The 21,207-nt window shown below is 44.9% G+C and overlaps 1 protein-coding gene across 2 annotated transcripts; it reads right to left on the bottom strand.

Annotated features, from left to right (window-relative positions):
* Positions 1-779: 779 nt before the first annotated feature.
* On the bottom strand, positions 780-21,030 carry LOC131666180 (uncharacterized). 2 transcript variants are annotated; one of them, XM_058938598.1, is made up of 16 exons: positions 20,407-21,030; positions 17,532-17,699; positions 17,209-17,342; positions 15,171-15,411; positions 14,986-15,102; positions 14,102-14,325; positions 13,625-13,834; positions 11,591-11,822; positions 9,817-10,103; positions 9,408-9,738; positions 9,031-9,343; positions 8,340-8,524; positions 7,945-8,072; positions 3,209-3,372; positions 1,281-1,558; positions 780-1,114 (listed from the first exon to the last, which is right to left on the bottom strand). In XM_058938598.1, exons 2-16 carry the CDS (start codon positions 17,677-17,679, stop codon positions 849-851), a joined length of 3,258 nt encoding a protein of 1,085 aa, XP_058794581.1. In that variant the 5' UTR covers positions 17,680-17,699; positions 20,407-21,030; the 3' UTR covers positions 780-848. The 2 variants fall into 2 exon arrangements, with proteins under 2 accessions (XP_058794581.1, XP_058794582.1); XM_058938599.1 differs by having other exon boundaries at positions 11,591-11,807; positions 20,407-21,028.
* Positions 21,031-21,207: the final 177 nt, after the last annotated feature.

The raw sequence follows: 21,207 nt of genomic DNA, 5'->3' as shown, positions 1-21,207 counted from the left end.
CAAAAACATTATTCTTGAAGGATGCCGAAACTGCCTCTTTATCGCGTGATTCGCATAAAACCTCAAAAAGCTCTCGTTTATTTTGAATGGGGTGTTGACAAAGTCGACTTTTTCATGTTGGCTTGACTCTGCGATATGCTTTCATTGCCCGCTAAAGAGAGAAAACTAAGAAATGAACTTCCAAGGGCGTTTTTCCAAAAAAGTGAACGATAACGTTTATCTATTACGCTCTCGCGAACTGTATTGGATAAGCTGGAAGACGACTAAGTTTCCGATAAAAAAATAATAAGGTCGCCGGGCGACATTCCGTTTTGTCTCTTTGTTTCTTCCGCAATTATCCTGCGGCCTCTCGAGTTATCGATGAACTCGAAGGGTAAACTTTATAACTGTCACTGATATTTTTGTACGAATATTCGTCTTTGGCAAAGAAGAAAAAAGGAAATGTGTTTTATTAAAGACTCCGTTCGAGTAGCTCCAAGAGCTGTTCGTCCTAGGTGTAGTTACAGTTATATTACGCGCGGTCTCGCTCTTTTATGAGGCGCATAATAAACAGGATTCACGGGGAAATGCACCGAGCGGGAGCCTTTGAGCGACCGCACAAATTTATGCCGTTGCCCTCTCCCCCTCCTATTCTCTAGCTACGGCGCAACCATAAAATTCAACTGACTTTTAACTACCTCGGTAATAACTTTATCTATAGCGTTTCTCTTTCCAATGTCCTGGTTAACTTATCTCTTCTAATCGACCACGAAATTCATTATTGAAAAAGCCCAGCTATTTATTTAGTTGAAAATTATTTTAATCGAACGAACACTCTTAGAGGCTTTTTGTGATATGAATTACACAGATTACTTTGCAAACTCCTTCGTATCGTTGCTGATAACAAGGTACTCCACGTTGACGTCCTTATTTCCATCGATAGAATTTGGCTGATCATCTGACTTGTACGTCAAAAACTTGTTGTTCAGCGCGTTCTCCAACAGATCCCACGTAGGCAACCTGTCATCGTCGTCATCTTTTTCGTTGTCATTCGTGTTAGCTTCGATCGCGTCCTCGGTCTTGACTCTAGAGAATGTGCTATTACAACTGACGCTATCCCAGAGCGGCGACGTGCCTGCGTGTAAACCGCAACGTACATAAACTTTGAGTATACTCTGCCTCTCTCTCTCTCTCGCTCTCCCTCTCTCTCTCTCTCTCTCACTCTCTCTCTCTCTCTCCCTCTCTCTCTCTCTCTCTGTCTATCGATTGCATAAATTAACGTCGCACTACGCGACACTAACCTCGCACATTGTCCCAGATAGCAGTGTGATGCCTCTTGAGTCGAGTGTGTCCGATGGAGTTAGCGGCCGAAGAAGCAGCCCAGGAAGACGAAGCCATGGAGGTGGAATCCCAGGTCGGCAACTGACTTCGGCTCCTTAGCCCTCGAGTCAGGGTATCGTGTAGCTCGGATATCTCACGGCGCAGCTGAAGCTGACGCTCCTGAATGATTCGTTGCTGGCGCGTATTCGGCGAGTCTTGCACCGCGGGCGACGACACATCGTACAACTTTGACTCCGACCTGCGCAAGTGCACAAAGGAAGCGGCATGTATTTCGGCTAGAATGATCTTTTATACCAGCCGATGCAAGTTCTAACTGTAGGCAACACGAAATTCTTTCCATTTTTGTTGTCCTCCCTGCCGCGACCCTCGACGCTTTTATCGTTAGTAAAACTCGGTTGCGGCAATTACGCGCTGACGAATTTTGTTGTTTGTAGCCGTCGTAAACAAGTTTTAGCTGCCCGGCCCTATCAAAATATGAGAACGGCTGTAAGCCATTAGCGGATAAAAGAACAAACATCGCATGGAAATCGTCGCGAGCGCGGACAAGTAGTAAAACGCGAGAAATAGTCGGACCATGACATGCACGGACGCTATCGTGTATATAATCCAAATCGTTTGCGAGTCGCGCGCATGGCGAACACGCGAATAACGTTAAGCGCCAATTCTGAACCGACAGGCCATGTCGTGCGCGGCCGATTCGCCGCGTATAAGTAATTAGCGCACGACGGTGCGGAAACACCATCTCACCGCATTTACAATGAGCGCGCGCGGAGGAATATACTCCCGCGCTTGTGGGGACCGGCCTTGGTTAACTACTCGTGCGCTTGAGTGAATTAAGTTATGCCCATTGAATTACGATGCATTTGATCGCACTACAACGCCGTACGCGGAGCACCTTCGTCGTAATCGACGCGCCGAGAAAAACCGAGAACTCGACTAGTTTTATCGCGAGCAACGTAAATCGACGTACTTGGCTATCGTCGGCGGGAGGGGCGGGGGCCGGAAAGAGAGCGAGGGCTATATGCAAATTCGATCGCAGTACACATAGAACAAGATCTATGGCGATGTGTCTATAGATGGAAAAGCGAAATTGCCGCGGGCGATGCTTTTGGTCTCGCGGAAAACCGCAATAATTCGACACGGCTATCGCAGTTCTCGTGGAGAGGGATAGAAATTGGCAGCTCTATGTGCCGAGAGAGAGTGAGATAGAAAGGCTTGTTACAAATAGAATTTTGGCTCTTTGCATGAGAGGATGGTAGCCCCGTTAGCAATTTCCCCGAGTTTCTCCCGTTGATTTGCTTGTAATGAATTTTCCAGCGTGCAACAAACAGAATTGAACGGAGTCTCGGAATGTTTCTTTTCTGTTCGTTTTCACGAGCGACGAATTGAATTTTTATCAATCGACGAGGATCAAAATTCATCGATCGGCCATCGGCGATCGTCTTCAATGAAATATTAAAGCAACGATGGCGCAGCGCGCTCGCTTGACACTCAACGGGGAGCGCGCGCCATGCAGAAATATTTTCAGCAGCAGCATCGGCGAAATCAGGCGGTAATTGAGAATTTAATCATCGCGCTAATCGCACATCGTCTGCAAATTATTGGTGCTTCAATAAGCGCGCTCTCGCTCGCTCTGTATTGATCGGAACTGCTCGCACACGCGCGCAACGTCCCTCTGCGTGCATATTGTGTTAAACCGCACAGACGGACAGGAGGCGGTATAAGCTAATTAAAATATAACTCCCCTTTCGCGCGTGTCGCCCGGCGGCCGAGCACGCTCGTCAATTAATTGGCGCGCTTTTTCCCCGCGCGCAGGCGCCTCGCAGTAATTGAACGTAATTAGCAAGAGGCAATTGTGCATGGCGAAATAATAATAATAATGCTTCACCTGGGCGTGTAAAGCTGACGTTGCACGCCGACCAGACTGGCCGGATCGGGACAGCTAGCACGTCTCAGTCGTCGACGGGCAGCATCTCGTGACACTCTCCTCACCATTTCCAGCATCGCGTTACGTTCTTCCGCCGGTAAGAGCTGCGCTACCTCCTGCAACACCTGCGTCACCAGTAGCAAAGTGCTAAGTTTATAGGCGATGGCTTATTTTCCTCTTCGCGCTGCGCCCAACGGTGGAATGAAGAGCGACGATGGCGTGACCGCGCGCGACGCAACCAGTGGGATGCTCTCTTTTTATAGCTTTATTTATGGGGACGCTCGAGCGCTGTCGAGCTGGAGAGGAAGGAACCTGGCCAGATGTGGGTTAGACGCACATGGACTTAATCCGTTCGGAATAGTCTTTGGAAAATCACTCAGACGCGATAAGTCAAGTTTTTGTGGTGCTGCACGTTTGCCTCTGCTCCTCGTTAATATCATCGACTGATGAACGAATAATTGAGAGCCACTAGTTTTCTCCTTTCAAAGATTTCCCAATGAAAATCCATTCGTAAATTTAATCCCAAGAAGCGGCGAGATTATTCTATCTTCGACAAGAAAACGTCCGAAGACAAAAGAAAAAGTTCGCTGAATTAGTAACTATTTGTAACGCGATCTCTTCCATTCAGATCTTGAAGCCAGAAATTTTCAATTCGACTTGTAAAACCAAACCGCTGATAAGTAAAAACCAGCTGGTCTATGTATGTGAGTTGTGTGTGTGTGAGCTTTCGCCACTGTCGCTCGCTGAAGCAAACTTATTAATTAAAAAACTTGTCGGGGCGAAAACAAATTAAGTCTTAGCCCAACAAAGCATCCCAGAGCCGTAAAAAAGAGAAAAAGTCTCGTGCTATATAGACCCGCAAGCTCGGACGGCAGCTTTCGTGCCCTCTGAAGCTATCGAAATCCAATATTCCGCTGTGTAAACGCACACGTGTGCTTGCTACTGCTGCAATACAACTTGCTCCCTTAAAGTCTCGAGGCTTTAATGAGAATACGGAGAGCAGAGGTGGTTGTGTAAAAGACCAAGTTAACTCGAAAGTAGTTGTACCCGATTTCAGAAGCGGTGAACTTAATGGAAAAACAGTCTAATAATCGAGTAAGAAATTAATGTCCAGGCTGCATTTCTGCTTCGCCGACTCACTGTCAACATGACTAGGCTTATCTTTTGTGTTTGTCAATGACACTAATTAAAAAACAACACAGCTTACTAGAGATACGTTGAAGCAACATGAGGTCAGCGACATCGCGCAAGGTACACCTAGTTTCTGGACGAGAAATTACGGACGACAAGAATATAGTGGCCTTCCTCGAGGGAATATAATCCGGTCAGCGCGCACCGGCTTACTTCGAGGCTCGACTCTTGCTAAATAAAGTACGAACTAGTCGGTATCTTTAGATCGCTTCTTGTGCTAGACCAGAGCGCGTCGCGCGTATTTGATCGTATAATCCTCCCAAGGGACTTGACTTGGTATACTTGCGAGCTAAGAGTGCAGGCTTTTCCACGTACGCGCAATTATTCCGTAATTGACAGTTTCGCCGAATTATTAAAGACTCGTTCGTCTGACGAATACCTGACATCACAATAACAAGTGCGCCATTCAATTACGGCTTATTACGATGTACTGGCTTGATTGTTTGAACGCGCTAATGCGAAGTACAACTCGTTATTAGCTGCATTACAATGCTCAATGAAGCGTGTGTAATCCAGTGAGCAATACTACCACTACGCGCCTGATCGTGCCTGCTAAAATTATATTTCGAGATTCAATTATTGCAAGCTCCGTCGCACGCGCAGCGTCATAAAATATCGCGTGACCGAACGCCCGGCTGACGGCTTATCAAAACCGATCCTCGCCCCTGCGCAAGGCGGTTAAAAGTCTACTGACTGGAAAAAGGGAATTCTCGAGTGCAGGCCTCCAAAGAGCTCGTAAGCTTCGCAATTTTTCATGCATCCGCGCGATCGAATGCGCTCTCGCAAAGAGAGAGTTCCAAGAGTGTGCGTTCAAGTTTAATGGTTGGATGACACTTTTCCATATTGTTTCACCAAAAGACCTCGTTACTTTTTAATAGCTTTTTCAAGTTCGAAAACCATTTTAGACTGACTTGCTAGTGATCTTTGATCTTGTACTCCGAGCGTAGACTTCGGAGACTGGACAAAGTCCCTTCGGGTACTAAAATTCATAGGATGTGCGTCGGTATTTGCTTCGTCTGGCGTACTATTCAGATTTAACAAGGATACGTTGTATGGATATTTTCCAAATAATATAGCTAGACAACGTTGCAGAAGTCGATATTTCAGATAGTCATATGCTTTCTGTGTTTTTTCCACCTATCGTATTATCGCAACTTCCAAAGTGCGGAAACTCAAAAGATGTCTGTTTCCACTAAGCCATCGATGTTTCAAACAAATAAACTGGATACTACTCGATGGAAGAATAAGCGTTTGATCAGCGCTTAAGCGATGACGAAGGCAGAGCTTATGGTGAACGGTCGCGAAAATCGATATAGTGCGAATTAACGGCCAGGTAAATCCTTCAACAGATCCGTTACCAAGTCGGCTAAACAGACATTCTCTAATACCGCGCGATCGCAAACTTTGAATCTCTTATCCGGTTATTGGTTTCGGAGATTAATAGTTTCTCGACTCTTGGCTTTAACACCTTACTTTCCCTTTTGAGCCGCTACAAATGTACTGTCCAGCTGTATAAAATTGGGCCTGTCGTTTGTACGAGTTTGCCAAGTTTTGCGCGAGAGCGTGAAATATCGTCGGCGTCGACGACGTGCTCGAGTAAAAGAAGAGATCGAGATTCTCGCGTTAAATTCAATCAAACTCGCGAACGGGTGAGTTGAGGAACAAATAATTAAGCCAAATCACTTTCTCGGGCACGGGCCAAGGCGTTCATTTGTATCCTCGGCGAGCGTGAGGAAGCCTCGACAAGCGCGAGGCTGAATATCGATGAGCCGAATTTCGCACACTCTTGCCCCCGCCTGCCAAACTTTGAATTCGGCCAGCACAGATTGAAGTCATTCAAAGCGGACTGCCTATGACTTTTCGGTCGTAACACATCGACCGTCTACAAATCCCATTTCGGGTAGTTCTTTCGTCTTTTGTTCAGCTTGCATTGAAGAGTAGAGCGCAGAGACGAGAACATGCTATTCTTATACGGATTTACGGAAAAGGATCCACCACTTTATACGGACATCTTGCGTATGCAAAGTAAGGAATTCAGATTCAGCAAGGGAGGATACATATGCTGAATGCGCTGATTTCCAATTCCCGTGCGATCTGCACTTTCATTGCTTGCTTTCGCTCTCTCTCTCTCTCTCTCTCTCTCTCTCTCTCTCTCTCTCTCTCTCTCTCTCTCTCTCATCTGTCTCTCACTCGCTTGTCGGCTCCTTCTCCACTTACTTTCTAAGCGACTGTTCGATACTGTGATAAAACGAGCGATCACTTTTTTACTTTGCTCTTCTAATCTTTACGAGATGCAACATATCTTATCTCGTTCGGGCGAGAATCCATAGACGACAACACTTGTTAAACTTTAGGTTTCAATATTAATAACAAATCCATTTGTCTTTATTTTACTATCTGCAAGAGCTTGATTAGTCTAGGAGCCAGAGGAGAGGCGGTGTCGTGGTCGATAGGGGTAAAATGTTTTACCCAAGTGGCTTTTATGTATTTTGACCGGCTGAACCAAATTTTAACGGTGGCTCATCGAGAAGTGTACCTTTACTTAGTTCTAACAAATTAATTGTTTAGATGACAATAAAAAATTATTAAGAATCTCAGCAATATTTTGAAATATATCATGCATATCCGAACTCGCAATGAAGAAGTAGCATTCTTCAAATTCAAAAAATATTGCGTAGAACTCGAGATATTGCGCAAAGGCACGCACCAAGCGCGCAATGCAGCTGTCAAATTAAATTTCAAATATCTCAAGTCGTATTGAATATTTTTCTAATCTGAAAGAACCTGCTCATTTCTTACGAGATAAGGAATTTTTGTCCGTTAGCAAAATATAGATAAATCTATTGATAAACTAGTTATAGTCATTTAAATATGTAAATGGTTAATGTTAAATTAACCGTTAATTTACTAAACCACCTTGTGTTCAGCGAGTCAAAATACATAAAACCGAGATAGGTAGAACATTTTACGACTATCATCTCAGACCCCTCCCCTGCATGTGGCTCCTAGACTGTAATTATAAGGAGCTAAGGAAACAGAATAACTTTGAAAATGAATACGTTTTTATAATATATTATTCAAACGTGAATTTCCGCAGCACGATATAATAAAAGTTAATTCGATATTCACTTTTGATCTCTTGTTGAATATCACTAACGAACAAAAACTTAAAAATCAATACCCCACTAATGAAATATCTTTGCGAAACTAAAAATCTCGCAACTTTTCCGATAACTATCACACGTATAGGAGCGTAAAGCGTAAGAGCAAAAAAAAAACAGTGTGAAAGACAACTCATGTGCACTGTGTGCTCATTATAACGCCGGCGAAGAGAAGTCAGGTGAGTTCATTTAACCGACAAAGCCCAAAAGGGGAGAGTAAGGGGCAGTCCACTATCGACAGCGCGGCAGAGCGAGGGGGGGAGCGGTTACCTCATCAGAAGTCAAAGCCCTGTCAAATGCACAACACGCTGGACCGTGGTATAAAGAGCTTTTGCGCACACTCACCCGAAACTTGTTGAGGCTGACCAGAGCCGGAATCAAGCCAGCGGGTCCGCGTTGTCGGCCTCGTCGCCTTGCCGTTACCACCGCAAGTGTCAAAGGGCTTCTATCTCGTAACTCCACATGGCCTGCAACTATTTATCGAGCCTTTTCACATTTTTTCAGACTCACAGATATAAAACGAGATATTTCTAAAAGAAGATGCGTAATTCAATTTGGTCTTTCTAACTCTCGCTTTATAACTAATCATTTCAGCTGCAGGCTTAATACTTATTTAAATCAAGAAAATTCAGTTAACTGTTGTTTCGCGCTCTCTCCCTTCCTCTCTCTCTCTCTCTCTCCCTCGCTCTGAGTAGTGTCGTTGTTATCTTATGAAAAGCGAAATATATATATCTGTATACCTTTCTCTTTGACGTCGTCAGCTTTGGCAGCGAGAGATCTCAAAGTAGCAAGTAGCGTGTCGTTAGCCGTGATCATAGCGGCACGCGCAACACTCGACTTTCTGACTGCACTACCGAGGCTCCTTGCTTTGCTCCAGGTCGAGTATGAATTAGGTCCCTGGTCCTTGGCGAATTTCAACTGATACCTGAGCGCACGCGTGCGTACGAGGGTTAGAAAGCGATCGAATGAACAGTTTAACTGTCGCGAGACAAAGGTCCCGAGGGGATAATGTCACCGCGATACCACTACTGCTGCGCTGCATCCTTTGTGTATCGATTGGACAGCGTGCTGCTGTAACGAGCTACAGTAGCGCTTCGTTAACTTCCACGCGAGGAAACAAGCGATCCCGCCATCCGCTGTCGACATTCGACGATCTTGTCGAAAATGCATTCTCGAGAACTTCCGTCCGAACTTTGCGAGCGATCAAGCCAGCCTAAACGTGGGAACGACTAGCGAAAAAGTGTACCGAGCCAGCTCGTGCTCGGAACCGACAATGCAGCCGGTGACTAAGGCAAATTGCGAAAACTTGAGCTGGCTACCCGCGGCCCCGCGCGGTCAAGAGGCAAACACGGCTCCGCCGCGGCGAGCGGATCGCAGCGAGCGCGCGATCGATCGAACGAGGAAATGACGCAGCAGCGAGCGGATGCCAACCTGAGTATGCGCTCGGGCGTGAGGAAGACCAGACCGAGTCCGTGTCGAGGCTCGGCACGCTCGATCTGTCGCGCGAGCTCGTCGGGCCAGCACCAGCCTCTGGACAGCGACTCGACAATGCCATTAGCCGGCTGAATCTCGCGTTGCGCCACCAACTTACAGAATGCAGCGAGCGAGCGTGTTTCCGCCGAGTATCTGTCGGTACGGGCGCGCCACGATTCCACGTGCCACGCGTACTCGTGCGACGCGTTGAACAGATTGCCCAGATACGGGCGCAGCAGCGGACCCAGCACCTTCTTGTCCTCCTCCATACCTGCAACGCGCAAAGCCTCATGTGCCAACTCGGCCGAGCGCTGAATGTCGCCGCTCGCTCTTACCGAAGTACAGCCACTTGAGCAGTGCCTTGGCCATGACGGTGGTGTTGTCCAAGTCGAGATAGGCAGTGTCGCGATCCTTCTTCACCACGTCGATCAGCACGTCGACGGATCGATCGAAGTAGGCCTTGGCGCAGCTTCTTTTTCTCTCCGCGCGTCCGCGTCGTTGATTGTGCTTTCTCCTGCGCGCACTGCTCGCGCTCGACGAGTGGGAAACTTGGTCCTTCGCCTGCCTCAGTACCAAGCTCAGTAGATATATCAAGTTATCAATAGCCTCGCCGCACTGCCAATCCGCCGACAGATTGAAGAAGCTGCGGCAGGTGTCGTAGCTGCCCTGCGCGACAATCGAACCGTGGCTTTCGTCGCTTCTCAGCTGAACGCAATTGTCGTTTTCCAATTACGCAGCAATTACCTGCTGTAGAGTATCCTTTGCTCGTAGCACCTCTTTGACGAGCAATCCGAGATACTGCAACTGACGTGGCCCGTAGCCGTAATGGCCGGACATACTGCCCCTGGGTAACGAAGCCATGACCTGCCTCCACCGTGAAACCAATTCCCTCTCGAGCAGCTCGCCGGCGGCGAGGCCGCGTTGCGCGGGGTAGTGCAGCCACTCGAGCGAGTAGGCGTGCAACGCCGACAGGTACGCCTCGAGAAGTCGAGCGTCCCGTGCGTAAGCGTCTTCGTGTACTGATGTTCCACCTGAAATATCGTACAGCGGTTCACAAGCGCTTACGCATCTCGTCCGAGTGTTTCAGCTCGATGGCGACCGGCGCGTATTGATCAGAATTCGATACCTCTCGCGTGACAACGAAACACAGTCCGATCAATCAGCAACGCAACGATCTTACACTACTGATCGCTGGAGGAACGGCCCCGGTACACGTCGGGTAAAATAGCTGGCAATCTCACTTGAGTGCGTGAGAGAGAAGGCGATAAATATCCGACAGCGGCTATGCAGTGCATACTCGATGGTCGTCCACGGTAGTTTCCTCGAATCGCGAGGGTTTCGTCCAAGTAGCGAGGGATGCCTACTGCCAGAGCAGCTCGGGTCTGTAGCGCGTAATGAAACTATAAATCATCGCGCGGACGCGCGTACGGCGCTGCCCCTGCCGATGGAACGCGCGTGATCGCGAATGGAAGATGTTGCGCGCGTTCACGAGCCTCGTATATAGTGGATGTTTACAAGCGCATAGTCGATTTTTAGTGAGTTATAGCGCACTGTATGTTTATTGTTCAGAGGCAATTGGGAAGCGAGCGAATCGTATGAACATTGATCGCACAATTAGCCCTACGAAATTTCTTTTGTCCAATGGGAACCACAACCTTCTGAGCGTGTGAAAACAATATAAATCCCGGGCCAGCGGACAAAGTGAGGATGAAAAGCACATGTGAAGCACATAGCATTATCGAAAGAGATTATGTTACTCGCGCAGCGAGGGAAGGGACGAGTTGAGAGGCCAGCCACGCGGAATCGTCCGATACTTCCGCGTCAGTGCGCGCTCTCTTCATTTCCCTCTCGTGTACATGTCTGTACGTCTATGCGCGGCTAGATTTTCGGCAATGCGGAGGCAATGGCCGATCTTTCGTGGGTCGTTGATCACGTGACTCAACGTTTGGTCGTTTGTGGCTTGGCTTTGATGTTTACAGGTGGCTTTTGGTTCATTGAATCGGTGGCCTTGATCACACGCCCGACCGCCAGTGCAATGATCTTGAAATTAAATTATATCATGTCGCTGAGCTTTCGACCGGAAAGGTGCGCGTGCGCTCGGATTTAATCGCGCGATTCGGCCGCACTAGTCAATTTCGCGCCAACTGATTCATTTGAAAAAAGAAAAATCCATTTCCACTACGAGGACTCATCTGCTTGAAGTACGCGTAAACGCGACGTCGCAGGAAGACGCGAAATCACGCTGCGCGCAACAATTGCTAAAATCCGCAGAGCGAGCTTAATCCAAACTCGCGAGCGCTTTCTCATCACGCGAGCGCCGGGAAACGGGCGGAAAAGTTTTCGCCGGCGAAATTGCGAACAGCTGCACCCCGTGGATGCGACGCTGACGGCCTATCCCGTATACGTACTGCTCTCGTGCAGCCGAGCTGCGTGCGTGTAATTATCAGGGTCCCAGATTGAATCAAAGCAGTTTGCGCTGATAAATTTCGATAAATTTCGACGAGTAAGAAGTACGTACCCCGGGCGCACTGTAGCATGAGGTTGCATCGCGGTTGAAAGTAACATCGCAGGTTTTGACAGCGCAAGGCGCGCAGCAACTCGTCGAGGCTCAGAAGCACGTGCTGAGCGAGGCTCTCGGACGACCAGCTTCTCAAGGGATCTGGCCCGGCGCGTTGCTCGAGTGACCACCAGTGAATCGCTCGAAGAATGTGCCTGGAGACCAGTCGTAGCCTGCCCTGTAAAACGCTCCGCTATTCCGTACATTCGTGTTCCCTTCGCAAATGGTGCCTTGAGAATTTGCAGCGACATTTTGTCAGAGCGAAGCCAATAAGTTCATCACGGCACTCCCGTGATCTGTTGTGCGAGCCTTTTTGACTGAGCTTGCAAAACATCATCCGAAAAATTCTCTCAACAATATAGTCGCGTTCGAAGAGTAAATCCATCGTAACTTGCATTTTCAACAAACGTTCCATTTCTTTAACTAAATAGATTTTCTCTTGGGGTATAGAAAACGAGACATAAAACGAATGTTCTGTCGGAAGTTCTCGACAATACTTGTCACTTGAAGATTAAATTAACACTTCGCGTCCGCGTCAAACTTTTAAAATTGATCTCGGCTATTAACGTTCTCGCAAATCAATCTTTGTGAAGAAGCGATAATCAAGCTAGCGAGTGAGAGGGAAAGAGAGAGAGAGAGAGAGAGAGAGAGAGAGAGCGATCATCCGATCCTCATAAAAAATAAACTCGCGCAAGCTTAGATGGAGGGAGCAGCATGGAAAGTACGATCAATCACGATGCGCGGGGTCGAAAAAGTTTTAATGAAAGTGAACTGGCGCGCAGCAGCAGCCGCGCGAGCGCGAACGCTTGGGAGTCCATGAATGAAACAGAGAGAGCTCGCGCTCGCGCGCGTTCAACAAAAAGGAAAGAAAGAAATAAAACGTTCGATTGCGCGCAAGCGTGTCTATAGGAAATGGACGCAATAAATATCGAGGAAATACTGGCGCACAGGTAATACTATGTGCACAGTTCCCTTGAAAGTGCCTCGAGGAAGCTATCGAGTTGTGCCTTATTTATCGCCGACTCCCTTCGATCTCGGTGAAAATATTGACTAGCCGAGATATGTATGCTTCTCCGGTGACTTCAGTTTTGACTAATTAATCTTTAAGATTTTTATGCCACTCGTGCTTTAGATATTTCATTATAAAAATCCTACGCGTTGTTTTTTTATCGCGGAGTTTATGAATTCTCGAATGGCGGCACTCAATGTCGAAATATCGGTAAAAGATTTGAGTATCGATTGAACGGATCGGAGCCTCTGTTTCGGTTCTGTTTTTCTCCATGGCTTTTTGTTTTACAATTTGCTTCAATTCACTCGAAGAGCTAATAAAAAAACGAGAAACTTTAAAGTACGTCGCCGAAGCAAATGTACTGAAAAAACTCACCACGCAGTTGAAAAAAAAATTTTCGTTTGTTTATACGCTCGCGCGAATATCGATCTCTCTCTCTTTTTTCAATTCAACTTTTCTCATTAAGCATTCATAGCTGTTATAGCGCGAAAAGTTGGTAGAAGCAAAAAGAGGAGTAGATCCATCGAATATACGGCCAAAAGAAATAAGCGACGTAAAAAATTAGCAATAACGCTGTGGCGCGGGACTCGAAAGAAAAAAGAAGAGGGTTCGTGCACTTTTGTACGCGGGAAGCCATAAACGCGAGCGCGACCTCTCGACAAATGAATCCGCTATCCTTCGCGTGTAGTCGTTTGACGAGTGCGCGAGATCTCCCTTCTCCTTCGTCATCGTCGACCAGGGAAAATTTAATTTGATGTGCGCGGACAGAGCTATGAGTTTTAATCGACGATTATTACGCGCAAGTTTTGCTTGTTAAATGGATTATTCAAGGCGTTCATAAGCCGTTCAAGACTAGTTGCACGGATTTCATACTTTTTTTTCCAAAGACTCGCATTACCAAGATACTTCGCATTACGGTCGAACGGCTCCTTTCGTTTTAGCGACGATTCTTCCGAAAATGTCTCTTTCGGCAAATATATACTCACTTTACGCTTGATGGAGAAGTCGATAGGACGCCGGGCACGCAGCTGGTCGAGTAGCTGCATGAGTGCGGCCTCGGTGAGCGAGACGACACTTTCGTCGGAGTAGTGTTCGCGCATCACCTTTTCAGCTGCGAAAAGTCTCACGCGCCACAGACTCGCTTTGTCGTCACAGCGCAGTCCTTGATGTGGACCCACCGCCACCAAATACATACCCTGTGCCAAATTTAAACTACATAAAAACAGGCCACTCTCTCCTTCGTGCGTCACGTTACGCTGGCCGCTGTTACGTAATACGTGCAGCTATTGTGAACTGGTATTTTTTTTACGAGTCGTTAATCGAACATGCCTTGGCTGTTTCCGGCCTTTCTATTGTTCAGCAAGGAATCTTGTATGAGTCGTGCTTCGAAATGACAGAGTGTCGACGATTCTTTTGTTCGTATCTATTTTTGGCCCTTCGAGGCGTCAAAGATAAAAACCTACCGTTTGCGCAGCAGTATAATGGAGCAGCGCGTCGCAGTGATGCAGTGGCACCCTATTCGGATAATCAACGCAGTTTGGCCAAGAATTGATCGACAGGCCGATCAGTAATCTAACTTGGATGTCTTGCGACTTCGAACCATTAAGTCCTATCTTCAATAAAATGCCATTCTCGTCCTCGACGATTACCACGCGGTGATCAGCGACAACCGGCAAATCCACTTCGGCTGGAATAAATATTGAAGCGAGTTCAACGCAATATTAACAAGGCGTTTTTCTTCTGGCGCGTGAAAAATTGACAAAGCGCTCGCCGGCTGACGATGCGCGCTTATAGTTCCCGGCTGCCGCTTCGACCGCGCGAAGCTCGTTACTTTAAATGACCGTCGGTCATTATTAAAGCGGACCTGATTAAACGTAGTGGCACACCACGGCAAGAAAATGAGCGTGTGGCCGTAACGAAGGAAGAAGAAGGATAGCGATCGAGGCGAAATATGAAAAAGAGACGTGTGATGAAATCTGAAATCCCGAAAGGCCCCAAGATAGTTATTCAAATTGGGGCGCGCGAGAGGCGCGACTGGCACAAGATACAATTACAATTGCGTTAGAGTGCTGCCGGGAGGCTCTATAATGAAATTGTTTCGTTTGCAATTAGAGGTGGCGCGAATGTAGAGGCAAGCACGAGGAGGACGGGATGGATCCTTGTCGTGACAGAGCCACACGCCGTAACGCGATCACGCGCCGCGGCGAGAAACTTTCTCTCTTCGGGCTAATTCCAATATTATGCAACGTTATATTCGAAAGCTCGTTGTCTGGCCCTTGCTAATTAGCTTGCAGCTTGCAGCGGCGCGCGAGCTTAATGAGCTTGAGCCGCGCTTGTGCATCTCTACCTGGACCGAAGAATATTCGGCAGTGTTCCGGCTGCTTGAGTATCTTGTCCAGCACTTCTGGGTCGACAACTTGGCCTGGCGTTATGCACAGCCTCTCGTCTACGCCATTGATTGCATCTGCAGAATCATAAGCTTGCATTTCGACATACGTATTTTCCGGATTTCGATCGAATAAAGTTAAGAACCTGGTTTCACAGATTGCGCGAGCACGGCCGCCACTTTTGCCTTGACAAGATCCCTCCTGAGCCTGCCATCCGGTCCGAAAAATTCCACCCACGAGCCGGCATCGCCAGCCTTCAGTCTCAACCTTGCAAACCCTGGCGCACTCGTGTCTTCTTCTAATTGCAATGCCAGTTCGGCTACATCGCTGTTACCACTGGGTATCGACAATGCATCCAACCGCAACAGATACTCGAACCTCAGTTGCTAGAGAAAAAAATAATCAACGTTGCACCTGTGTGCAGGAGGCTTTTCGTCTAGAATTGATGAAGACCGAAAAAACGAAAAAAAAGAGGCCGCTCTATTTTTATTTTTCATCGACGAGTTGCCGTTCTTTCTCGCTTCGTATACCTTCTCCGCTTTCATTTGTGCGCGCTCTCCCAATTTGCGCTGTGTGTCTCTCTCTCTCTCTTGTTTTCGCGTCCCTGCTGTTATTTTTTTAACTCCCGCGTATAATCTAACTAACGCTCTCGTTTTTTTCTCTTCACCGCCAAAAGAAACGAAACAAAAAAGGAACAAAAAAAATTACATCTAGCGTCCGACAATTTTTTCGTCTATACAGCGAGGTGTACAGAGAAAACAGAGTCGCCGCGCACGAGTGACGCTAATGCGAATTTCACTTCTCTGTCTTGTGTTATAGTGGGCTCGTTAACACTTTTATTTTTATTTAAGCGGAACGAACGCTTTTGTCTGTACCCATTAACTTTCGCTGAGAATATTATTTACCAGGTAATACTGTGACGCACACGCGTCTAACTATTTCGATCGCTCTACTACTGATTGTATTTCAATGTGTAAATTGTCATTCGCGCATGTCCTTTTATTTCAAACACAGGCTACACTCGTTTGCCGCAAGTCGGATATAGCATATTACGTCCAAACGATATGACATATTGGACCAAATGGCATATATATAGTTTTGATATTGCGTGACCACGATGAATGAAAGCTATCGCGTCAGAAACATCGTTGAAAGTGCGTGTGCATCCTTTTAGCATTTGCACCCACTAGGCGTTTGAAAAGCCCACTTTTCAACACGAAAAAGCGTTTAAAAGAAAAACAAAACAGGAAACGTTTGATCTTTACTCTAAACGTGGAGAGTGAAAAAAAGCGCGCGATGCGAGTGACAAGTGTTTGTCGCTTGCAAGTGAAAATGATATTCTCCGTGAAATGGAAAGCAGCGAGGAGACGTGTTGGCTGAGTGGGCTCCTGCTGCTACATCCTCATTAGCGTATGCAAAAGCGAAACGTCGACTCGCGTTTCCGACAACGACCCTGACCTGACTTTGCCAGTTTCGCGCTTTTGACCCCTACTGTCGCACATGCGACTTCAGCAGAAATGTGATTTTACAAGGTGTCAAGTCTACGCGAGATAGTGAAGCGTAAGAGAGCCAGATTGTAAGACTGCTAAATCTACACCGAGCAGCTTAACGAATATCAACGAGCTTTAAAATAAAGGTGTGCACGAGAGAGAGGGAGAGAGAGAGAGAGCAAATGTAAATTAGCAGCAGCTGCTGCTTGTGGGCTCCTGTATATTTTCCAGGCCAGTTGCGCTTTTGAGCACCAAGAGCGGCGGAGTCTGTTTGACTAGTTGAAATTTCAGCTTGACATGCTTCTAGCAGACAGCTAAATATGTTTTACACTGCACCAAAGTGCTTCGTAAATTGAACTTTCCAAATGTATATATATATATGAAACGACGACGGCAATTAAAATATCAAATCTCTCTCTCGGATGACACTTGAACAAATTGTCCAACCTTTTCAATTTATGGAAGTAGCGAGTAATTTATCTTCGATTTGCTCAGTTGGGTAGAACGGCAATGAAAAAAAATGTTTGTTGATGGAGCTCAAATCAGTTAAATATGAATCGATGGAGGATGATATTATCTTTTTTAATTTCTCCCCACATATCAATTCCGATCGAATTACGATCACTAGTGCCGCTCAATCTTTCATAAGTAAAATAATAATTTTCGCACACAAATATAACGAGATAGACTCACCTTGATCCTTCTTCGTTCATTTAGGGAAACTAAGAAGCAAGAAGCGAACCTGCGATCGAGATTTGCAAGTCCGGCCAGCAATCGTTGTACCATACGTTCGACCTTCGCCTCCAGCTTTACCAAATCCGCGGATTCTGTCGAGAGCACATGCATCGATCACACGATATATATGCATGCATCGCTGCAGCTACACTTGTAAATACAGAGTAGCTGGCTCTAATTCGTCAGCTTTTTTGTCGCTCGTTTTTTTTATGACGTAATCCGTTTGCAGAGAAATATAAAATGGCGAAAGATTAATTGAATATATGTTGTAGTATACGTACCTTCATGATCGGATCTTGCAAGCTCGCAGAAGTAGTCGGTAAGCTTGTCTAACTGCTCAGGCTTGAAGTGTAGTTTGCTTGAGAGCAGACGGAGACCCAAGTTTTTGCTCTCGCTGCTACTGCTGCTGCTGCTGCTTCCGCAGCCCATCTTTGCTCTCGATCTAGTACCTGTTTTGCCGATAAATTTTGTTTCAGTTGAACGTCACTTTTCGAGAATAATCGATAGCCAAGTGAAGTTTTCATGAGGTTAATTAGGTTTTCAAAGCTACGTATCCCATAATTGATATTGGAAATTAATTAAGCGAAAACTAATCTTTAAAACCCAATGTGTTCCTCTGTCAAAGATTCAGGAACTGTACAAATACATACGAATAGTGATTTATCACACGCGGAATATTTTATATTTACGAATAAAACAAAAGCTGTTTTCCGATATAATCGTTGGTGAAAAAAAGCTCACACACACAATACGCTGTTCCAAATTTCAAGCCGTATACTCCATTTTTCAACACATGACCAACAAACAAATGAAAAAAAGAAAACACATCGGACCAACTCCCTCTCATACTCGTACAGTAGCAGAAAATGAAAAATCATCAGAGCAAAAAAACCAACGCGGAGAACACCAAATCGATAAGCAAAAAACAATGGCCTCGGTAAACTCTTTGTTTATCCATAATATTTATTGCAGGGGGGGGGTCGCATTCCGACCGTTTTAATAACTTTGCTAGATATCAGCGGGAAATATTTCGAAAATAAAAAAACATTATGATTTCTGGTGTTCCCTCTCAAACCATTCGGCAATTGAATTCCTATCGAGTAACACTCTGATTAATTGGAAATTGTTTCCATATTTATATGAATTTTTCTTTTATTATAGAAGAGAGGGTTACTCTTAATCACGTATTGTTTTCATGTCCGCCATATTTGAAAATATTTTGATAGAGTTTTAATGTGCAAAAAAATGTTGATGGCGTGTAAAATGAACTTCATAGATAATGTTGCTGATAAATAATTGAGCACAACTGTTGTAATTTAAAATAACTTAGAATTTGATTTTAGTAATGCATATCAAATGATAATGAGCTTTACGGAAATACGCTATCAAATGATGTTTTATCTGAAAAAAACTAAAAATAGCTTAGGAATTAGTGTACTAGAGTTTTTCTACAGAGAATAATTCTAGTCAATTGTGTCAGTCGTATCAGTTCTCTGTGACAAGTGCTACAATTATGCTGAAATATTCAATTCTGTAAGTATCCTTGTACGATTAAGATGATCAAGTAATTGTATTACTTTTTTTAATGTGCATCTACATAATTTCGTTTGATAAATATTGACACCGTAATAAAATTATTTTATACAAATCTGAAAAAACTTTTTAACTTCACTCCGCTTTTCGATATATAAAATTTGATTTATAAATGTGCAGATTTCTTGTGTTCCTTGGAGTAATTTTTTCATCGACAGTATACGCGCAACATCAACGAATTCAATTGAAGAAATTGCAAAAGACGAACGAATCTCTTATCAAGGAAAAAATAAAAAACAAAGAGCAGAATAGCATCATCGATTATTGGGCTCATCCTAGGACAATTTTTAGTGGAAAAAATCCAAATCATATCAACTCTAAACGTCAAGTGTATTATTATGATACTAGAAACGCTTATAAATATAAAATGCAACAGTATTATGATGCAATTATTCTTACCAGCGAAATCACCGACAGAGGAAAAAAACCAATGCTTTCGTCGAAATTGTACAAAAATTGCCTTCCGTATACTTGGTCGTCTTTGCAAAGTTTCAAAGAATGTTGTAATAAAGTTTTCGATGATGTAATGATATTCAACAGGTACTAAATTCTCTTATATTTTCTGACCAATTATGTGTGTCGATAAAAATAAATAACTTATGTTATTTGTTGACATGTTTTTGTTGGGTTATTTTCGACGAAAACTCGAAAAATTATACGGCATATTGTGTTTAAAATATCATTTGAATAATTAAAAGTAAATACAATAGATAAGTTATAGTTTATTATTCTACGCAATTTATACAAATGTAAAGCTCACGCATCGATCCAATAAAACATATATCATTACTTTATGCTACATGCTCTTTCATAATTCCTATTTCATTCCCACGCGTTTTTTCTCAGCCATGAGTACACAGAAAAATAATGGTTGCGAGAAAAAAGTAGGTACTCTCGACGTAGGCTATGCTCGACAGCACGTGAAAAAGAGAGAAAAATGCAATAAGGGTTGTTAGACTATACTCTTTTTGCCTTATTTCTGTTCGCGCGTTTGATATCGTCACTCTGTCGCTTTTTCTTTCGTTTAGTCCGTCGGTATCTTCGTTTTTCACGACCGTACTCGTGCGCTTCTAATAACAATAAAGCTACCTTGATTATTTACCTAATTGACGCTAAGCAATCTGATGAAAAGAAAAAAGAATTGTATTCTTCTATTTGCTGTATAAAGCATGACATCTCCGATAGCGTTGTGCCAAGTCCTTGAACGTATTAAGGTGCATCCGAATGATTTGCCATGCGAGCGTGGTACGCGGACAACGGGTGATATAGAGATGAGCACGAGATAGTGTACAAAATTAGCGTATCTCATCGTTTCCAACGAAGCGTGAAGCGTTGAGACGCGTAAATTACATTATATACAATTATTTGGCCTCTCTCTCTCTCTCTCTATATATATATATGTGTGTGTGTGTATGTGTGTGTGTATATGCTACTGCACGATTCTTTGCTGTGGAGCGTTTCATACAAATAGCGTATGCTGCGAAATTTACGTTTGAAAAGCAGAATGAAATCAAAGAATAAATCATGAAATCCACGCGCAGCACGAATAACGTAAGGACTCACCTTCTCGACTAAAAACCGATCATCGCAGAGACCGTCAAAACTGCAACAATACTTCATTACATGACGATAGACAGGTGCAGTTGCGCAACTTGTGTACGACTGTGCACTTCGCTGCGGCGAGCTGCAGCTGCGGTGTCGCGCGTGTTTTTTCGACTAGCGTTGGGGCCCGCGATCGCGCGGCGACGAGCGACGTGTACATACGCGCAGCGAGAACAACAATGGGAAATCCACGCTCGGCCGGAATCACTTCCGACTCCAATTGTCCAACACGCTTCCGCTTTTACGCGCCGCGCCTGCCATTTTATATATCTACTATCGGGCCCCCTCCCCGCCCCCGCGATGGATTAGCCCGACTGCTCCTTCTGTTTTTTTCATTATTTTTACACTTTTTTTTCTTTCGCTTCACAAAACGTTTCGTATCTGTGGATTTTTATAATGAGCATTTTATTTATGCCAACAATATGTGTTAATCCGATACGATTTATAATCTCAATTTATTTCTATATGCAATATGATGGATCAAAAAAACAATTTTTTATACAACATCGTATTACATATATTACATGTTACGCGTACCGTGACAATTGATTAGATCGTCAAAAAGACGCACTTGAAAATACATTGCTACCACTAGATAACTAATTGGAATTAGGGTATAACTGTACCCAAAAAAAGTTCTTAATTAATACAAGTAGCCTGATCAACGCTACTAAAAGACATTCAATTTTAATCAAAGGTGATTGACGGGAAAAAAAAGCATTTCATTTCATTAACTGTTGAATTATCTCGTTGTGTTATCCG

The sequence above is a fragment of the Phymastichus coffea genome, unplaced genomic scaffold (genome assembly GCF_024137745.1).
Source record: "Phymastichus coffea isolate CEN01 unplaced genomic scaffold, Cenicafe_Pcof_1.1 PCOF00057, whole genome shotgun sequence".
Taxonomy (NCBI): domain Eukaryota; kingdom Metazoa; phylum Arthropoda; class Insecta; order Hymenoptera; family Eulophidae; genus Phymastichus; species Phymastichus coffea.
This window is presented reverse-complemented; position numbering and strand designations above follow the sequence as displayed.